Below are 19664 nucleotides of genomic sequence, written 5' to 3'. Positions count from 1 at the left end.
TTCCCTTTATTTTCCTGTAGGCAACTTGTTTTGAATCCTTCCATTAAAAAAAAAAACCTAAGTAAAAGTCTCTCTGTGCATTTATATCCTACCCCTTTCTTAGTTAAATGACAGCATATGGTGCCTGTATTTCTTCACCTGTTTTTTGTTTTCACTTACTAACTCTGGGAGCTGACCGCATAGTAGTACATAATAGGAAGATGCTCTTCATTCCTATTTACAGTTGCATATATATCTTTTCGTATATTTGCCAGCGTATCTTTGGTATAGATTTCTAGAAGTGAGAAGCCTGCACTAAAGGGCAAATTGCCGGATTCCTTTTCTCCAGAGGTTGGCCTTTGCATTCTCACCAGCAGAATAGGAGAGTGCCTCTTTCCCCAAACTGTCTATGCCAGTATTTCTCTGGGGGCAGATTCCTGGATGCAGAATGGCAAGGTCAAGGGGCAGGTGGGTTTTTCATGTTGGTACCCTCCTACAAGTTTGCACAGCTCCTTTGCCCACCAGCTGTGGAAGATGGTGCCAGTTTTCTTATACCCCTGCCAGCACCAGACTCCTGCCTGAGCTCGTGGGGCCCAGTCCTTCGTCTGCCAGCTTCCAAAAATCTCATTCTGTCCAAGTCTTTTCTCTGCATTGTCTCCCTCCTTCTCTCCTGCAGGCCCTAAAGGACAGCAAGGTGGTGGAGATCGTTGATGAGAAAGTGCGCAGGAGGGAGGAGCCGGAGAAGTGGCCTCTTCCTGGTCCCCCAATAGTGGATTATTCCCAGACCGATTTTTCCCAGCTTCTCAACTGCCCCGAGTTTGTGCCCCGTCAGCACTACCAGAAGGAGACAGGTAGGTACTGCAGACCTGTAGGTGCCTTCCTGTTGTCCTTGTCACCCAGCCAACTGGCATCAGGAGGACTAGAAGGTTGAGGGTCTCACCTTCCCACCCTCCAGAGTCCGCACCTGGCTCTCCCCGCGCAGTCACCCCAGTGCCAACCAAAACAGAGGAGGTCAGCAACCTGAAGACACTGCCCAAGGGCCTGTCTGCCAGCCTGCCTGACCTGGATTCTGAGAACTGGATTGAAGTGAAGAAGAGGCCGCGGCCGTCCCCAGCACGACCCAAGGTGTGTGGGACGTGGGCTGGAGCATGGAGAGGGGATATCGCCTGGGTACAGGGCTCTGAGGGGCTAGCTGTTAGGCTGGGTGGCTCAAGGTGGCGATGTGATCTGAGGTCAGCAGTGACTGCAGGAAAGCTGGTAGGACTGTTTCCCTTTCCAGTGAGGACCACTGCTCAGGATAACCCTAGCTGAGTGGGATTTTCCATGGGAAGAAATCATACAGCCCCGGGCAGCAGTGTCCCAGGTTTCTTGATGTTTGGCTCTTATTTTTGCCCCATCTAAATTGCTGGGGCTGCTTTAATGCCTAAGTGTGTCCTCACTGTCCCCTGTATAAGCCCCTCAGGCCCTCTGAAGAGGGAAGGGAGAGGAAACAGACACACGGCCTGGATGTAGCGTTAGTCTAGACTAGAGCACCAGTCTCCTGTCACCGATGGCTGTTGACCTTGGGCAGCTCGTTTAATATCTCAAGTTTTTAGTGTTCCCATCTTCACATGAAAGAAAGGAGGGCTTAGACTGCTTTAGAAATTATAAAGCAATATGCCAGTAGTGTGCATTGAGTCCACTGTTACAGAACGGTTTCCATTTCCGACTAAAATGAGTGCCCCCTTTCCAGAAGTGGATGTGTGCTCTGTCCCATCCCCCACCTCCTCTTAAAGATCTCTTTGGTCTGAGGCTTGTAAGGCGGCTTCATAGATGACCTTGGACTTTGGGGTCTGAAATTCTATGCCCCCTTTTCCATTGTGCCACTGTGACTGTCTCCCTTGTCTCCCTCTTGTTCAAACCCCAACTTCCCTATCTCTTCTGGCTGTGATCCTTTGACCACAGAGTGTCAGGGATCAGGCCAGAGTCCTGAGGACCTTTAGGAGGTCCAGGCTTACAGACTGTGAAGGCTTTGGAAAGACAGGCAGGCTTAGCCCCCATTCCAGAAACAGAGCCCCGCTCGCACCTGGCCTATCTTGAACCTTAAAATCGAGTAGGTTTGGAGTTTACATGGGAAGCTTTTTGCAAAGCATGGAATTGACTTTTTGGATATAGATTATGAGGTAGACAAATGCTTCTGCGCCAAAGTCTCAGATAAATTCAGTCTAGCAACGGTCTGAAATATTTTCTTTTGCTGAAAGCACCTTGTTGTCTCTTGCATCTGGAACATGCTGTTCTTCCTGCCTAGCACACTCTTGGTCCCTGCCTTCACCTGGCTTACTTACACTCATCCTTCAGTAATTACAGCTCCCCGGAAGCGTTCCCTGACTGTCCCCACCTCTAGTTCGTTAATAAGTGCCTCTCCCTATGTACTCCACAAATTCTATTTATAGTTAGTCTTTACCAGTACCACATTACACTTGGCTGGCTGGTTGTTTGACTTTTTCTCCCACTAAACTGTGAGCTCCTGAAGTTCAAGAATTGTGTCTTGTTCATTATTCTGCTTTTAGGTTTTTCATTCAGGGCCTTGTGCCAGTGGGTGCTTACTCACTCATCAGATAGTTGAACATCTGCTGTTGCTAGGTCCCAGTCTAGGTACTGGGGATATGATGAAAAGCAAAGCCGCTGTGGCCCTTGCCTCATGAAGCTTCCGTTTTCTTAGATTTTAGATAGATGGAACAGATGGATCAACCTGTTGAACTTCTGCTGTGTGCTCACTCCCAGGCTAGGTGAATGAGAGCACAGGTGGCTGCAGGGAACTTGTCACCTCATTGTTTATGAGTGACTGTGTTGTGAGCCAGGAGAGAAGAAACCTGGAGTCCTAGGGGACTGGCTCCAAAGCTGACAGCTGCGGCTTGGTGGCATGGCCAGTGCCCCTCTCTCGGCGGACAGCTACAGAGGCCGGTCCGAGGGCGCCCCGGTGATTCCCTCTCCCCTTGGTCTGTCCCCATTTTAGAAGTCCGAGGAGCCCAGGTTCCTCCACCCGACCTCTCTGCCTCCGCAGCTGCCCGCTCAGCAGCTGACGTCCAAGGAGCAGGATGAGCAAGAGGAACTGGATTTCCTGTTTGACGAGGAGATGGAGCAGATGGATGGGAGGAAGAACACCTTCACCGCCTGGTCTGATGAGGACTCTGACTATGAGATCGATGACCGGGATGTCAACAAGATCCTCATCGTCACCCAGACGCCGCCTTACATGCGCCGGCACCCCGGGGGGGACCGCACTGGCAACCACACCTCTCGTGCCAAGATGAGCGCCGAGCTGGCCAAGGTCATTAACGACGGGCTCTTCTACTACGAGCAGGACCTGTGGACTGAGAAGTTCGAACCTGAGTATTCCCAGATCAAGGTGAGGCTCGGACACGGCACTGGGGGTGGAGCCTGGGGTACCTGTAGCGCGTGGGACAGGGGAAGGCTGATGAGCGGTGTGGCCTTGGGCATAGAGCCTCAGTTGTCCTCGTGTATGGAAAGGGGGTGGTGATGGACACCCTGCTGGAGCATTCGGTGAGAAGAGACATGTAAACACTTTGTAAGCTGTGCCAGAGCAGGAGATGACTGTTGTGCCAGCTGAGCATTGCGTTTAAGGTCGTAACAGTCGGCCAGATGCCAGCGGGGAAGAGAATGAGGATTCGATTGGCACTTCTAGTCTCAAATATTTAGGCCCATATAAAAGTTGAAAGGCCTTTTAAGGCACTTGTTTTGAGTAGAGAAGATAGAGAAAAGACAGGCTTTTTAAAAATCACTGTTGCCCAGAAACAGTCAAAACTTTCTGTAGGTTTTTACAGAGCGACTGTGTGTGGTGGTAGGTGGGCCTGAGGGGAGCCTGTGGAGCAGGTAGCAGTGTGTTTGGTGGAGGTGAGGAGACAGTGGTGGGAAGCAGGTCAGGGGTCTGCAGTGAGTTCCGGAGAGCTGAAGTCCTCGTCTCGGTCTTGCCGTAGAGAGGGCCGGGCGGGCCCTAACCCCTTCTGGGTGGGCATGCTCGTGCCCTGGTAACTAGGGGTGGGGAGTGCGGAGGCTGCCGCTGAGAGCCTGGGGACCAGAATTCCACGTATGTGGACGTGGGAGCTGCCCTTAGCAACTTGCTGCAGGTCCCGATTCCTAAACAGGCTGGGGCAGTCTTCTTACTAACCTCTTCTCCCCACCCATCTTATATCCTCTGCAGCAAGAAGTCGAGAATTTCAAGAAAGTCAACATGATCAGTCGGGAGCAGTTTGACACACTAACCCCAGAGCCCCCCGTGGATCCCAACCAGGAGGTCCCTCCTGGGCCACCCCGCTTCCAGCAAGGTGAGAGGTGACACCTGGAACCCTGGCCTAGGTGGGAGGGTCTGCAGCCCTTCAACGGGGAGCCTTCCAGGGACAGACGGTCACAGGCCTACCCCTGCTTACTGGCCTGCTCTGCCTCTGCAGTTCCCACTGATGCCCTGGCCAACAAATTGTTTGGTGCTCCTGAGCCCTCCACCATCGCCCGTTCTCTACCAACCACTGTCCCGGAGTCGCCAAACTACCGCAACGCCAGGACCCCCCGCACTCCCCGGACACCACAGCTCAAAGACTCAAGTCAGACATCACGGTTTTACCCAGTAGTGAAAGAAGGACGGACACTAGACGCCAAGGTGAGGCTCTCCTGCCGGGCTACTAAGAGTCTTGGGCTCACTTCACCTCTTTCCCCTGCTTTGCTTTTTACCCTTGGTTAAGCCAGGAGACTGCCAGATCCCAGACCTGCTCTATATTCTTAGGCAGCTGGGCCCCCCCAGGATCGAGTGGCCACATCTGAAGAAGGGACCAGGTGTGGGAGTGGTGATTCCATGTAGCCAGGATAAGGCCTCAGGAGGATGGACCAGGAGTGGGTCCTTAGGGCTCGCAAGCCTCAGTTTCCTCACCTGTGAAATAGGCATACCATTTCCTGACTCGTAACTGTGGACATCATGTGAGAGAATAGACATGAAAATGCTTTGTAAATTGTGAAATAACTCACACACATGAGAGGTCTTGGTCCTACAAGTGCTTGGTGCTCCTAGAGTTCTGTGAGTGCGATTAATAACAAAATCTGGACTGGCCTTTGCAGATGCCTCGGAAAAGGAAGACAAGACACAGCTCGAACCCGCCCCTGGAGAGTCATGTGGGCTGGGTGATGGATTCCCGTGAGCACAGGCCCCGGACTGCTTCCATCAGGTGCCAGGGCAGTGGGGAGGAAAGATGAGGCCGACTGCAGGATGGGTGGGAAAGCCAAGCAGCTGATGGGACCAGGAAGAACGAACCTCTTCAGTCTGTAAATTAAAGAAAGGGACCGTTAATCTAAATCCAAAAATCTGGAGGAGTCTAGAGAACTTAATCCAGAGCCTGGGAAGATTTTCCTAAAGAAGTGGTGTTGCATCTACACGGGACCAGAGTGTCTTCAGAGAGAGAATGTTTGTGAATGATTTCAAAAGTGTGTATCTGCTGCCTGCCCCAGGATGGGGCGGTCATTAAATAAAAATACAGATTCCTGGGCCCTGCCCTCGATCTACTGATTCAGCTTCTGGGGGTAGGGTTTAGGTGGCTTCCCCCATCCCCCAACCCCCAGCCCCAGGAAAATTGTCCCAGTGTTCTCTGTTCAAGAGCAAGGTTTGGAAGCCATTGACCTATATATGCACTCTACTCCCTGCATAGATGGCACAGACTGAGAATGGTCATGGTTTTAAAGAAAACATATAGATGGATTAACCCATAATAGCTTATGAAAGAAAGTTGAATGTGAACTCTGGATAAATAAATGCTTAGAAGCTCAGGTTTGGGCATTGTGCCGATCTGGGATGTTAAACAGCCCTGTGACTCAGGACAAGTCTCCCAGTCTCTGTAAGCCTCACTGACTACTTTGTAAAACGCACCAAAGGTCTGTGTGTGCTAAGAGTGATTTGGGCCCGTGGATGTAAGTTAAGGACCTAGCACAGTACTTGGGTCTCTTTGCTGCCCTACGAGAAGCTAGATCTTGGCTGATGGAAGGACCAGAGGGGCCCCTCCTAACCTGATGGCTAGCTGCTCCAGGGAACCTGGTGACATTGTCTCTTTCCTGACCTCTAGTTCCAGCCCCTCAGAAGGGACACCTGCAGTTGGCAGCTATGGCTGTACCCCTCAGTCATTGCCCAAGTTCCAGCATCCTTCCCACGAGCTGCTCAAGGAAAATGGCTTCACACAACACGTCTACCACAAGTATCGTAGGCGCTGCCTTAACGGTAAGAAGCACAGGGGCAGAGGGGCTGAGCCTCTGGGTCCACTACTTAGATCCGAGTGTAAGGGTGGTGGATCAGGTGATTGTTTTCTCTGACCTTAGATCAAGAAGTGACACGACATTGCAACAAGAAGGATTGGAGCTAGACTCAGGCCACGTAGTTGGGAATACAGAAAGCTAAAAGAATCTGCTACTCAGAATATTTTGTTCCTTGATCTTCCTCTACGGATAATAAAAAAAATATCAAAAGTTTACCTTTTTTTACATTTTTTACTTTTTTTTACATTTTTAAGTGGTTGTGAAGAAGAAAGAGAAGAACTTTTGACAGAGACAATATCTGGCCTGTAAAGCCTAAAACATTTACTCTCTGGCCTTTTGTGGGAAAGAGTTTGCTGACCCCTGCTCTAGAAGATGGTATAGGGAAATAAGCTTTCTAGATACTCTCATGTGTTTCTTTTTATCACAGAATGAGATTTTATTTTATTTTATTTAAAAAAAATTTTTTTTACATTGTTTTTTTTTTTTTTTTTTTTTTTTCTCAAGGTTTTTATTTTATTTTTGGGACAGAGAGAGACAGAGCATGAACGGGGGAGGGGCAGAGAGAGAGGGAGACACAGAATCGGAAACAGGCTCCAGGCTCTGAGCCATCAGCCCAGAGCCCGACGCGGGGCTCGAACTCACAGACCGCGAGATCGTGACCTGGCTGAAGTCGGACGCTTAACCGACTGCGCCACCCAGGCGCCCCTACATTGATTTATTTTTGATAGAGGTAGAGCACAAGTGGGGAGGGGCAGAGAGAGAAGGAGACACAGAATCCGAAGTAGGCTCCAGGCTCCGAGCTGTCAGCACAGAGCCCAATGCGGGGCTCGAACTCCCAAACCACGAGATCGTGACCTGAGCCGAAGTCGGAGGCTTAACCAACTGAGCCACCCAGGTGCCATGAGAGTTGTTTTTTTTTTTTTTTTTTTTTTTTTTTTTATTTTTTAGAGAGCGAGTGAGTGGGGGAGAGGGGCAGAGGAGGGAGAGAGAGAATTTTAAACAGACTCCATGCTCAGAACAGAGCCCATTGCAGGGCTTGGTCTCACAAACCCCGGGGATCATGACCTGAGCTGAAATCTGGAGTTGAAGGCTCAACCAACTGAGCCACCTGGCTCCTGAAATGTCTTTTAACTATAGATTTCTGTCAGGTTGGCTGTAAAGATGCTCAAAAGCAATCTTCCCCCCCCCCCCCAATTTTTTTTTTTAGAGAGAACAGTTGGAGGGGCAGAGAGAGGGGAAGAGAGAATCCCAAATAGTCTCTGTGCTATGAGCACAGAGCCCAACGCAGGGCTCGATCCCACAAACCATGAGATCATGGCCTAAGTTGAAAGAAATCAAGAGTCAAGATGCTCAACCGACTGAGCCACCCAGGGGCTCCACAGAAGCAATCTTTAAAAATTTTCTTTTTAATGTTTATTTTTTGAGAGAGGCAGAGTGTGAGTGGGGAGGGGCAGAGAGAGAGGAGACACAGAATCTGAAGCAGGCTCCAGGCTCTGAGCTGTCAGCACAGAGCCCGACATGGGGCTCGAACCCACAAGCTGTGAGATCATGACCTGAGCCGAAGTCAGACACTCAACTGACTGAGCCCTAGGCAACCCCCCACAGAAGCAGTCTTAATGCTCCCTTGTATTAATTTGCCTCACCTCTTTTCATTTAGCAAAACATGGCTGCTAAGTGCTTCTTTCGTCTGCCTTACTTCCCTCTGCGTTTGTGTATGACAGTTTTATTGAGATAGGATTCACATACTATACAGTTTACCCATTTAAAGTGAAAGGTGCTGTGACTTTTAGTATATTCAGGAGTTGCACGTCCATCAGCAGAATCAATTTTAGAACAGTTTCATTACCACAGAAAGAAACCCTGTGCCCCTGACCAGTCATTTCCCATCCCCGCCCCCACAGCTCCTTCCGGGCCTGCACAACCACCAGTCTGAATGGTTTGCCTTTTGTGGGCTTTTCATATAGATAGAATCCTGTATCACACCATTCTTTGTGACTGGTTTCTTCCCTTAGCATACTGTTGTCACATTTCATCTATATTGTAGCATGGTGTCAGTACTTTATTCCTTTTCCTTGCCAGATAATATTCCATTATTATGGGTATGGCCTGTTCTGTTTATTTGTTTGTCAGATGATGGACATTTGGATTGCCACTTTTTGTCTATCATGAATAGTGCTGCTGTGAATATTCATGTACAAGTTTTTGTGTGGACATAGGTTTTCATTCAGCTTGGATAGAAGAGCGGAATTGCAGGGTCATATGATAGCTGTGTTTAAACCTTTGGAGGAATCGTGAGACTGTTTGCCAAAGTGGGGGCACCATGTTTTCATTCCTGACAGCAGTGTATAGGGCTTCTGGTTGCTCCAGTCCTCCCAGCACTTGGTATTGTCTGTCTTTTTTATTACAGCTGTCTTCATAGGCTTGAAGTGATAAGTGATACCTCCTTACGGTTTTGATTTGCATTTTCCTGGAAGCCATAACGTTGAAAAATTTTTTCATGTGTTTATCGGCCATTTGTATACCTTTGGAGAAATGTCTGTTCAGATCCTTTGCCTATTTTTTGACTATTATTTGCCTTTATTAACAAGTTATAAGAGTTTTTTATAGATTCTAGGTACAAGTCCCTTACCAGATTCATGAGTTGTAAATACTTTTTCCCCACCCTGTGGGTTGATTTTTCATGTTGTTGATAGTGTTCTTTGAAGCACAGAGGTTTTTAGTCTCTCTCTCTTTTTTTTTAATTTATTGAGAGAGTGTGCATGCACACGAGTGGGGGAGGAGGAGAGGGAGAGGGAGACAGATTCTTAAGCAGTCTTCGTGATCAGTGCAGAGCCAGAAACGAGGCTCGATTTCATCATGACCGTGAGATCATGACCTGAGACAAAGTCAAGAGTCAGACGCTTAACCAACTGAGCCATCCAGGCACCCCAGGTTTTTAGTTTTTAGTTTTTAATTTTTTTTAATGTTTTATTTATTTTTGAGAGAGAGAGAGAGAAAGAGCCAGAGTGTGAGTCAGGGAGGGGCAGAGAGGAAGACACAAAATCTGTAGCAGGCCCCAGGCTCTAAGCTGTCAGCACAGAACCTGACACAGGGCTCGAACCCAGAAACCATGAGAGCATGAACTAGTGGAAGTCGGGTGGATGCTTAACTGACTGAGCCACCCAGGTGCCCTTTTAGTTTTTTTAATGATACTAAATTACTAAATTTATCTATTCTTCTGTTGCTTGTGCTTTGGTATTGTGTATTTTTAATGGCACCATTTTGTAATTGTTGGATTCCTAAAATAATTGTTGGTAATGACTAATCAGTGTAATTTGTTGGGTTGTCAGATTATTTGTTCATGCTTTTCCTTATTCTGACTACACTTGAGAGCAGTAGCATTTGAGATGAAGAGCTAGACCAGGCTGGCCTGATTTAGAAGCTGATGCCACCTGCTTGTGGCGAGGCTCAGGCCCACTGCCTGGCAGCAGGGCCTGACACGGAATAGCGCTTAATGACCGTCTCCTGAAAGACTGAAAGGACAGGGGATGAGCAAGGGAATTGGCGGGGACAGGAGAAAGGACCAAAATCTGACCCCAGGAGCATTTGTCCCCTCAACACGGGCAGCCTGGCCCTGAAAGGTCTTTCCTCCTCTGTCCCCAATCAGAGCGGAAACGCTTGGGCATTGGCCAGTCTCAGGAGATGAACACTCTCTTCCGCTTCTGGTCCTTCTTCCTCCGAGATCACTTCAACAAAAAGATGTATGAGGAGTTTAAGCAGCTTGCTCTGGAGGATGCCAAAGAAGGCTACAGGTGAGCAGGATGTGAGGAGTGTGGCCGGGGCGGGGGCTGCTGGTGGGTCTTGTGGGAGGTGAAGCATTCCTGGTGGGTCTGTCTCCAGAGCTATAACCAGAAATCTGTTTTGCCTACACATTTGCTTTATAAAAACATGATTATTTTTGAATGAGTAATATGTTTACATGGTTCAAAATTCAAAGAGGACAGAGGTTATATAGTGAGAAGTCTCCTTATCCCTGTCCCCATGCCATGTAGTTGCTTTCTCCACAGATAGCCAGCATGGTCAGAATCCCGAGGGGCTTTCCTAAAAATATTTGCTTGTGTGAGCAAGGACATACCTATAGTCTCCCACCACCCTACTGTTGTTTACCCAAAGTATAGCCTCTATTAGATAATAATTTGTACCGTACTTTTTAATGTATTTAGATCATCACATGAATGCCTTTTTGTATCTTATCATTTATAAGCATGAGCGTGTTTCCACGTTGTTAAAGTATTTAACTTTTAAAACTTTCTTACAGAAATTCTTACATACCTTTTGCTGAAAGTTTAGAAAATATAGATAAGATATTTGAAAATTCTAACTCCCAGAGATAACCATTGTTAATATATTTAAGTGTGTGGCCTTCTAGACTTTGTATGCATGGGTAGATGTAAAATTTACATATTTGTTTATAAAATGGGCTCATTCTGATGTAACACTTTGAAACCTGTCTTTTCCACTTGGTGATATATCATAAGCATCTCAGTATCCATCAGTGTGTATTTACATTATAATTTTTTTTAATGCTTTATTTTTGAGAGAGAGAGACAGAATGTGAGCAGGGGAGGGGCAGAGAGAGGGGGAAACACAAAATCTGAAACAGGCTCCAGCTGCTCTGAGCTGTCAGCACAGAGCCCGAAGCGGGGCTCGAACCCATGAACCATTAGATCATGACCTGAGCTGAAGTCAGACACTCAACTGACCGAGCCACTCAGGGGCCCCATACGTTATAATTTTTAATAGCTTATATTCTGTTGTACAGATTTACATTATTAACTGTCTCTTTAAGACATTTAAGTTTTGTTGAATAATGTTAATGAGCAGTTTTGTACATCTGTAAAATAGAAACAATGTATTTTTGGTCACCTCCTTGACATGTTCCTTCCTAAAAGTAGAATTTCTGAAGTCAGATAAACAAACCTGCTGATTGACATGGTCACGTGACTTTGCGGAGAGCTCATCTCAGGGTATTGGCAAACTTGTTCTGTGATGGGACGGATAAGAAATATGTAAGGCTTTGCAGACGTAGGGTCTCTGTCGCAACTACTCAGCTCTGCTCTTACAGCAATTGAATGTGGGCAGAGGGCTGTTGTTTGGCTGAAGTTTGCTGACCTCTGGCAAACAAACCATAAACTGCTAGACCCACTTAGACTAACGTTAAATGTTAGCCTTCTTAAGGATTTTTTACCATTTTCTCAATAATCCACGTGCTTAAACCATTTCCTCATTCATTTATTATGCAGGTGCAATCCCGTTTTACAAATAAACTGTGTCCTGATTTCACTGACTTGTGCTCTCCTACAGATATGGTTTGGAGTGCCTTTTTCGATACTACAGTTATGGCCTGGAAAAGAAGTTCCGGCTAGACATCTTCAAGGATTTTCAGGAAGAGACGGTGAAGGACTATGAAGCTGGTGAGAGCCAGAGTTGGACTCTGCAAGCCCCAGTCATCTAGGCCTTTTCTCCCTCCTCCCTCCCCGGGGCCACCTGGGTCTGGCTGTGTGTCAGTCACCTCACACCTCCCGCTCCCCTGAACCTCTTAATTCTCAACTCACCAGCCCCGCTTCTCTCTACCTCTCTCCACCTCTGCCTCCTCTTTCCTGCAGGCCAGCTCTATGGGCTGGAGAAGTTCTGGGCCTTCTTGAAATATTCCAAAGCCAAAAATTTGGACATTGACCCCAAACTTCAAGAATACCTCGGCAAATTCCGACGTCTCGAAGACTTCCGAGTGGATGTGAGTGAAAGTCTCTTGTCTTTCTCACCCTCATTGTCCTGGAAAGAAAACTGGACCAGAGGTCAGGATACCTGGGTTCTGGTCCCAGCTATGCCACTAGCCCAGAGACCGTTTTCCCCCATTTTGGCCTTAGTTTCTTTGCCTGTAAAATAGAGAGTGAGAAGTGGACACTGACAGCCAATTGAAGGGGATTATGCAAGTTGCTCCTCCCTCCTTCCCATGGTCCTATAGCTAAACCATCATAATGCTCTCTCTTTTATCTTAGTATGCCCTGGTTAGCCTGGGATGAGTGCCCTAGTAAATGTACTTGCTTTTTTTGGAAGAGGCCAGTTCCAACCCCGCACCAACACAACCCCTGTCTTCTTGGAGTGGGTGACTCAATGGTGACATCCAGTGGTGGATCAGGGTTATTGCTACTGGGTATAATCAGGGAAGCGGTAGCTTTGAGTCATGGATGTCAGTCAGAGACTCCAGAAATGAGTGAGACTCGTTCTTTCAAAGACTTTATAATATAGTAGAGATGTGCCAGTCATCTTATTCCCTTCAAACCTTTTAGTCAAAAGACAAATAGCAATAATAGTCCTCTCATCTATTAAAAAATTGCCATTAATTGAGTGATTACTGTGTCCCAGGGGCGGTGTTAGGCACTTGATATTGACCTCATTTTAATCTTTATAATGTGGTGAAGGAGGCAGAGTTCACTGTTACAGTTGCTGTACCAGTGGATAAATGGAAACCCGTAGCCACCCAATTAGACAGTGGCAGTGCCCTTCAGGCCTCCCATTATAAAGATGAATCTGTTGTTTTCTGTCCTTAAGCATTTCCTCCTCTGGGGGTTGGAGGGGTATGTGTGCAGAGAAGCCTTGCAGTGGGAAGACCTGTGGAAGTGGGACTAGAAGGGCTCAGCTTTGACCCTCAGAAAGGGAAGGAAATGTCCTTGAGGTCACCAGACCTTTGGCAGAGGTAAGGCCAGACTGGATCATGATCTCTTAGATCAGTGTCCTCTTTCTGGCCTGGAAGGGGATAAGGCAGAGCCCAGGAGCATGTGAGCCTTCTGAGCTGAGACGTCTTAGCATATTGCATATTGCCACATTCCATGCATCATTGCCTGAGAAGCAATCCCTTCTCAGAGGGGAGTAGAAACTTGTGTGGGTGAAGGCCTGGGCTTCAGAGTTAGATAGATGGGCCTAGTCCTGCCTTGTCTCCACCAGTTATGTAATTTATGCAGCCCTGGGCAAATTATTTTTCTGTGCTTCACTTTCCTCATCTGTAAAATGGGATGATTGTGTCTCCATCAAAGGGTGGTGTAGACTCCCTGAGTGGGTTCTGGTGCATAAAGTAGCATGGGGCTTTGGCATCTTGGCATGGAGATGTGCCTCATAAACTGGTAATTAGTTTTTAAGGTTATAACTGTTATCTGCATTTGGAGGTAAGAAGTCTCTAGATAGCCAGCCATGGCAAGGAAAGGGGTATGGGTAGTGGCCCCTGGTCACCTGTGACTTCCTCCTCTGTTACAGCCCCCCATGGGTGAGGAGGGCAACCACAAACGACACCCAGTGGCGGCAGGAGGTGGCGGCGGTGAGGGCAGGAAGCGGTGCCCTTCCCAGTCTTCCAGCAGGCCCTCCACCATGATCAGCCAACCCCCCACACCACCCACTGGCCAGCCCGTCCGGGAAGATGCCAAATGGACAAGCCAGCACTCGGACACACAGACTTTGGGAAAGTGAAAAAGCCCCTTAGCCCTGGGGTTTTGGAGGGGGGGATGGGGGGTTGGGTAAGAGTCCATGGGGGTGCCCAGTCCCAGGAGAGGGGACAGAGAAGGGACAGGCCTAGAGTCATTAGCATGGGCCTTTGTGCTGAGTAGCAACATGTACACCATTTGGGCTATCAGAGGTACCCCTGGGCAGGAGCCTCCACACACCCCCTTCCCCCTCCTCTCTCCATGACTCTTCACATCCTAGCTTCTTCTAAGGGGGGAGGGAAAGGGGGGAGATTTTTTTTATATATATATATATATATATATATCAAGTTTTAAATTATTGATAGTTCGTCTGGATTACCAAAATCACTCTGCAGCCCTGCCCACGGCTGGTAAGCCGTAACCCTGGTTCCCACCCACAGCCTCCTCCTGCTCCCCCTCAACCAACTATGCAGCCCACAAGAAGGCCCTGTGGGCCCCATTGCCCAGCACTGTCCCATGGAAGGCTCTGGCAGCGTCCCTGGGCCCCACGAGCACCAGCCCCCTCATCATCTGGGGCTTACCATCACCATGTTCTCCCCCTGCTGTCCCCACCATGCCCTTCTGCCATGTTCTGGGAGAAGGAAACCAAAGGATCTAGAAGTGGGAGTGGGGGAAGGTTTCAGCCTCTCTCCACTCCCCTCTCCCCATGCCCCTTACTCCCCAGCCCAGAGAGACGCTGCTCATACCAGAAAAGACTATTGAAAGATGATTTATTTTATTTTTCTCTGACCTTTCCATCCTTGGAAAAATGGAAAAACAAAAACAAAAAAAAACAAAAAAAACAAAAAAAAAAACAAAAAAAAAACAAAAAAAGACAAAATCGACCATAAAAGACCAAAAAAATAAATCAGAAAACCCCCACCTAATCCACAGAAAGTGATGTCTTTCCCCTGCCCTTGGATTTTGTTTTGTTTTGTTTTGTTCTTGGAAATAATATTTTTTTAAAAGTTGCCTTATTGTGGAGCGGGAATCTGAAATACCCAAATGCCTGTTTTCCTCGGTGGAGTCAACTCGAAGAGCTCACACCTTCTCTGGATGTGCCTGGGCTGGATTGGCTAGAATCTTTCTCTGGACTGAGTTGCATGTACAGTGCCTCCTGCCTATAGGCAAGAGGGTTGGGGGCGGCTCAGATCAGAGCCTTGCCTGAAATACCCCTGCTGTTGCATCGTTCGAAGCTGACGTCCTGTGTCTATACGCTGCTGCCACTGTCGTGTCCTCGCTCTGCTTGCTGTTGCTTCACGACAGGCCCCATCCTGCCGTGACACCCTTCATCTGCCCTCGGATCCCCAAGGCCAAGCGTGCTTCAAACTGTTGAAGAACAGCATTGGCCTGGATCTGGGACACACTTGGCCTCAGCTTGACCGTCTCCCCAACCTCAAAGGGGAAAGGTGAACACCTGGCAGCTGAGGCTTGGAAATACGTTGCCCTGAAAGATCTGAGGCCTCGAGGAGGCTCTGTCTCATCAAAGGTGGAGAAGGATGCCATTCTCCCTGGGGTCTGGTGGGGTCTCCCCATCTTGCATCCCCCTTCTGCAAGCCATCTCTGCCCATCCTCCAACTGACCCTGCCTGGGAACGAGGGACAAGGAGGATTTGGGGGCTGGGGGGAATCCTGCCAGTTGGAGAAGCCCCGCGGCAGGAAGGTATATGTGGACATAGAGTATACCTGACTTCTCTTCTCCAGCCACTGACTGCTTGGGTTGGGCTGTGAGTGATAATGGACTGGCTGGAGTCTACTGGCATCCGAAGCTAGGGAGGGTGACCGAAGGACTGACCCACACAGACTGGGCTGTGTGTTGGGTGCGGGCGTGATGACATAGTCACCCCCAGTGTGGACCGGGCAGCACAGAGAAGTTGATGGTAGTGTTGCTCAGTTGCTGACACTTCATTGGCCCTCTTTTTAACTGTTTCCTCTGCTGGGCCCGAAGATTGGGAGTCGGAGACAGTATCCCAGGCTGGCAACGGCTTGCCCTCTGTCACGGGCACCTCATTGCTTTCAGCCTGTGCCCTCTCCCACCTCTGCCCTCCCAGTGGTTATTGTGTGGGGAGCCCACCTCAGTTCCTGTTACCCGGTTGTCTCAAAAGCCAAGGATGAGTGTGTCTGGTCACTGCTCTAAAAGTGGGATCTGAGGCCTTTCCCTGCCCAGTCTGGTGCCTGCCCCCCGTTGTACCAGACACTGGACTCCTGCACCCCCTCCTCCTTCCCTTTATCCCCCTTCTTTCCTTCGGGTCGCTCAGCCCAGTACTGTATCCAGCACCATAGAACCTCAGTGTTTGTCCTCTGCTGGGTTTGGGGGCACAAGGAAGCCTTGGGGGTGTGGGGAAAGGCTGTTCTTATCTTGAGTTTACTCCCAGGCCAGGGGGCTGCCATCCCCTCCCTGATCCTCCCACAGACACCCCAGAGGGAGGAAGCCCCTTTGGGGTGGGGAGGTGAGGACTTCATCTCAACGTAGGCTGAGGATGTGGGGGGAGAGGGCTTTTTTTTTTTTTTTTCTTTCTTTCTTTTTTTGTAACATGTTAGGAGTTAATGTTGCAAAGAGTAGTTTACATCTTCACTTTCTGAAGACACTTGAATTTAGGACCGACGTATCTGTGACAGGCATGCCAGGAGCGGCCAGAGCCATCAGGGTTGGCCGCTCCACACCCACCACCCTCCTGTGGGGGTCCAAGACCTGAGACACAAAGCAGCAGCCTGCCCAAACCCTTCTGCTCATCCTGTACCCTTCCACGATCGGTCCATACCAGGACGACCTTTGGGCATCAAACATCACAAGGTCTGTGTGCCTCAGCCCTGCTAAGGGGCCGGTTTCTTTCGCCCTCTCCTGAATCTGGGAGCAGATGCACTACCAGAAGAGAGGGGCTGCCTGGGCCTGCCCCAGCCTGGACCCCCGGGGCTTAGGTCCAGGTGCCGAGCCCCCATGTCAAAGTTGTTAACGTTTTTGTTTTGTTCCATTGTAGCTCTTTTTTTTTCCCCCTTTCCTGATGATTGATTTTACAAAAGAAAGTAAGCTGCTCAGAAGGCCCTAGAAGTGGGGAGGAGGGGCAAGGAAGACGAGCTAGGGCGGGTGAGGGTGGTTTTTTGCCAAAAAGCCTGGGTACAACGGTCTGGGTCATCTGGTGCCCTCCTGAGTGGGACCCCAAAGTGTATCCTGTCTGGAAGGGTCCCTGGATTTATTTGCCCCAGCCCCCACCCTCTCCTTCAGCCATGTTGATGGCAGAGGCAGAGAAGATCAGAACTTATAGCCCATTTCTCACTGGAGAGGAAAACTTGTCATCTGGCTTTGCGGAGAAGGTTCCACCTTATGCTCATAGTACATTATCTTTACCATGTGCTAGGATATCACATTTAAAAGGACAAAAAAAAAAATGTAAAATACTTGAATGAGCTTGTATTATAACATTAATATTATTGAGAATATCTGCTTTCCAGGCTGAAGTGATTCATTCATTATTCTAGTCCTGCTTTAGTCCTTTGTAATTTGTGGTAATTATGCTTTTCTTTTTAATACAAAAAAATGTATAAAAATAAAAACTTGAAAAGGCAAAGTACTGGCTGGTCTCCCATCTGGGGTACAGCTGTTGAGGGATGGAGCCTGGTTAGGGCCCCCTCAGATCCAGGGGAACCCTGCACTCAGGATGTGTACATGAAAGCTTTGCAGGGCTCTGCCATTGCGCTTTTGGGGAATCTGCCCAGGGAATGGGCTCCAGAGGCTGCTAGTGAATACATCCAGGAGTGTATTCATCCAGGAATTCCTCCGTGGTTTTGAGAGCGTCTGCCAGCCTGGAATTCACGTCCACCATGTGTCTTAAAACATGGCAGCTATAGCCAGTGCTAGAGAACAGAGAGATGCCAGTCCAACAGAATCCCAGGGTTTCTGCCCACTTGTCCCACTCTCAGGATTTCCATCCTCTGGCTGTGGCCTGGCATCTTGTAAGGAGATCACTAGGAAGGTTGCCGTGATTCCCTGTGGAGGGTCAACACAGCCCCTCTCTGAACAGACATCCCTGCCAGAGTAGAGGAGAAACAGGTCAACACTCTGGCCTTACAGGAATCCAGGTCAGCCACTGAGCCCGGAGGATTGAAGCTGGGAAAGGATGGAATGATGAACACACCCTAGCCTACTGAGGACTGGCCCTTGGGTTGTTGGTGGCTTTTCCCTGACTCTTGAGGCCAGGTGCTGGCAGCGGTAACATTCTCAGTGCCAGTCTGGCCTACGTGTATATAAAACTAGAAGTGAGGCGTGTCCTTCCTTAACCATTAGTCTGACAGCTGTCTCCCATGCCTGGTGCTTGAGCATCCCATCAGAAATGTTCTTCCAGAGAATTCTGCCATTCTTGAGGGGGGCAGTTACTTTAGAACCTCCAGTGGCCTTTGTAGAGTTGAGGAGTTGGGAACCAGGGCTTCTGCAGACTGACTTGGGGACAGGAAGACAGACGCACTTCACAGCCTGGTAGGGATGCTCATGAGGTTGGCCACCACCAGTTGTTGAATTGCACTGCAGTAGCTCCCAGGTGCCATGTGATCAGGAGTGCTGGAGCTAGGCATGTAATGGAGAGGAAGAAACGGAAGCATCTACTGGCATTAAAAGGAGCCCAGTTTATTTTCCATTCCTTTCACTTTCACGTGATCTGCTGGGAATTTTGAGACCTCAGCCCTTTATTATTTTTTTTTTTTCAATTTTTTCAATTTATTTTTTAAGTCTGTTTATTTTAAGGGAGAAAGCAAGCAGGGCAGGGGCGGGGGGTGGGGGGAGGAGGGGAGAGAATCCAAGCAGAGTCCACACTGTCAGGCACAGAGCCCACTGCAGGGCTCCAACTCCCAAACCATGAGATCATGGTCTGAGCCAAAATCAAGAGTCAGATGCTTAATCGGCTGAGCCACCAGGCACCTCAAGACCCCAGCCTTTTCTTAAGCCTCACTTGTTTACCAACCTCAGGGCCATTCTGTTTGATGAAGAAGAGGATAGGGCTGGGACCCTCTGCCAGAGCCCAACCACCCGGCTGCCAAAAGGGATGAGACACCGACAGCCTCTTGCTCCTCGAAATCCAAAGACCTCAAAGGGGAAAAGAAATGCATCCGTTCTTCCTCCTCCTCCACGCTCCTCATTCCCTACCCTTCTTAAGTGTACAGAAGATGGACTATTTTCCGTATGTTTACTTGTGTAGGAACAGGCTGCAGGAGCAGGCAAGCAGCCGTGAAAACGGACCATTGGTGCCGCAGAAGCTGTGCTGCAAGCTCAGGGCATGAAGTGTCCTGAAGAGCTGTCCTGGGGACAGAGCCAAGCCCACCAAGGCCTGAGGAGGGTGGGTGGGGTTTGGAAGGCCAAGGAGGAAGCTGTAAGTGCCCAGTTGGTCCACTAGGCAGATTTTGAGTGGCAGGGCCAATAGGAAGGGATCTTAGATATTTCTGCTTCAAGAGTTGGCCTTATCCAATGCTAACGTATTCTAAAACAATGGATGGTTTTCTTGACGGAAGAGAACTGAGAGTTGAGGAACAGACCCAAATATATGTAAGAACTGAGTAACAATATGGTGGCCTTGCAAGCCAAAGATTGGTCTTCAAATTGTTCTTGGGAGCCACAGGGCTCCTGGCAATGTCTGCTAAGGGAAGGCCAGGCTGGGGACTGCGGCAACCCAGGCAGCTCTCTGGTTTTGTTTCAGGTAAGTTTAATTTGAAATAAATGGTGTTGAGACAACTGGTTAATCATTTGGGTGGGGGGGGGGTGGGGGAGGGTGGAAAGAGGGTTCTGCCCTTTTTCAGCCATGTTTTTCTTTTTTCTTTTTTTTTTTAATGTTTATTTTTGAGAGAGGAGAGAGAGAGCACGAGCAGGGGAGTGGCAGAGAGAGAGGGAGACACAGAATCTGATGCAGGGCTCAAACCCACA

The 19664-nt window shown here is 48.8% G+C and overlaps 1 protein-coding gene across 3 annotated transcripts in view; it reads left to right on the top strand.

Annotated features, from left to right (window-relative positions):
* LARP1 (La ribonucleoprotein 1, translational regulator) overlaps positions 1–17325 on the top strand; it is a 57168-nt gene extending 39843 nt beyond the window's left edge. For all 3 annotated transcript variants that reach the window (XM_045436438.1, XM_045436430.1, XM_045436425.1), the window contains 11 exons: positions 656–830; positions 935–1104; positions 2975–3367; positions 4181–4304; positions 4428–4633; positions 5086–5192; positions 6081–6232; positions 9914–10058; positions 11611–11720; positions 11913–12040; positions 13558–17325. In XM_045436438.1, the coding sequence (XP_045292394.1) occupies positions 656–830; positions 935–1104; positions 2975–3367; positions 4181–4304; positions 4428–4633; positions 5086–5192; positions 6081–6232; positions 9914–10058; positions 11611–11720; positions 11913–12040; positions 13558–13767 (1920 nt within the window). In that variant the 3' untranslated portion in view covers positions 13768–17325. The remainder of the gene's footprint in view (positions 1–655; positions 831–934; positions 1105–2974; positions 3368–4180; positions 4305–4427; positions 4634–5085; positions 5193–6080; positions 6233–9913; positions 10059–11610; positions 11721–11912; positions 12041–13557) is intronic.
* Positions 17326–19664: the final 2339 nt, after the last annotated feature.

This window comes from Leopardus geoffroyi, chromosome A1 (assembly GCF_018350155.1).
Source record: "Leopardus geoffroyi isolate Oge1 chromosome A1, O.geoffroyi_Oge1_pat1.0, whole genome shotgun sequence".
NCBI lineage: Eukaryota > Metazoa > Chordata > Mammalia > Carnivora > Felidae > Leopardus > Leopardus geoffroyi.
This window is presented reverse-complemented; position numbering and strand designations above follow the sequence as displayed.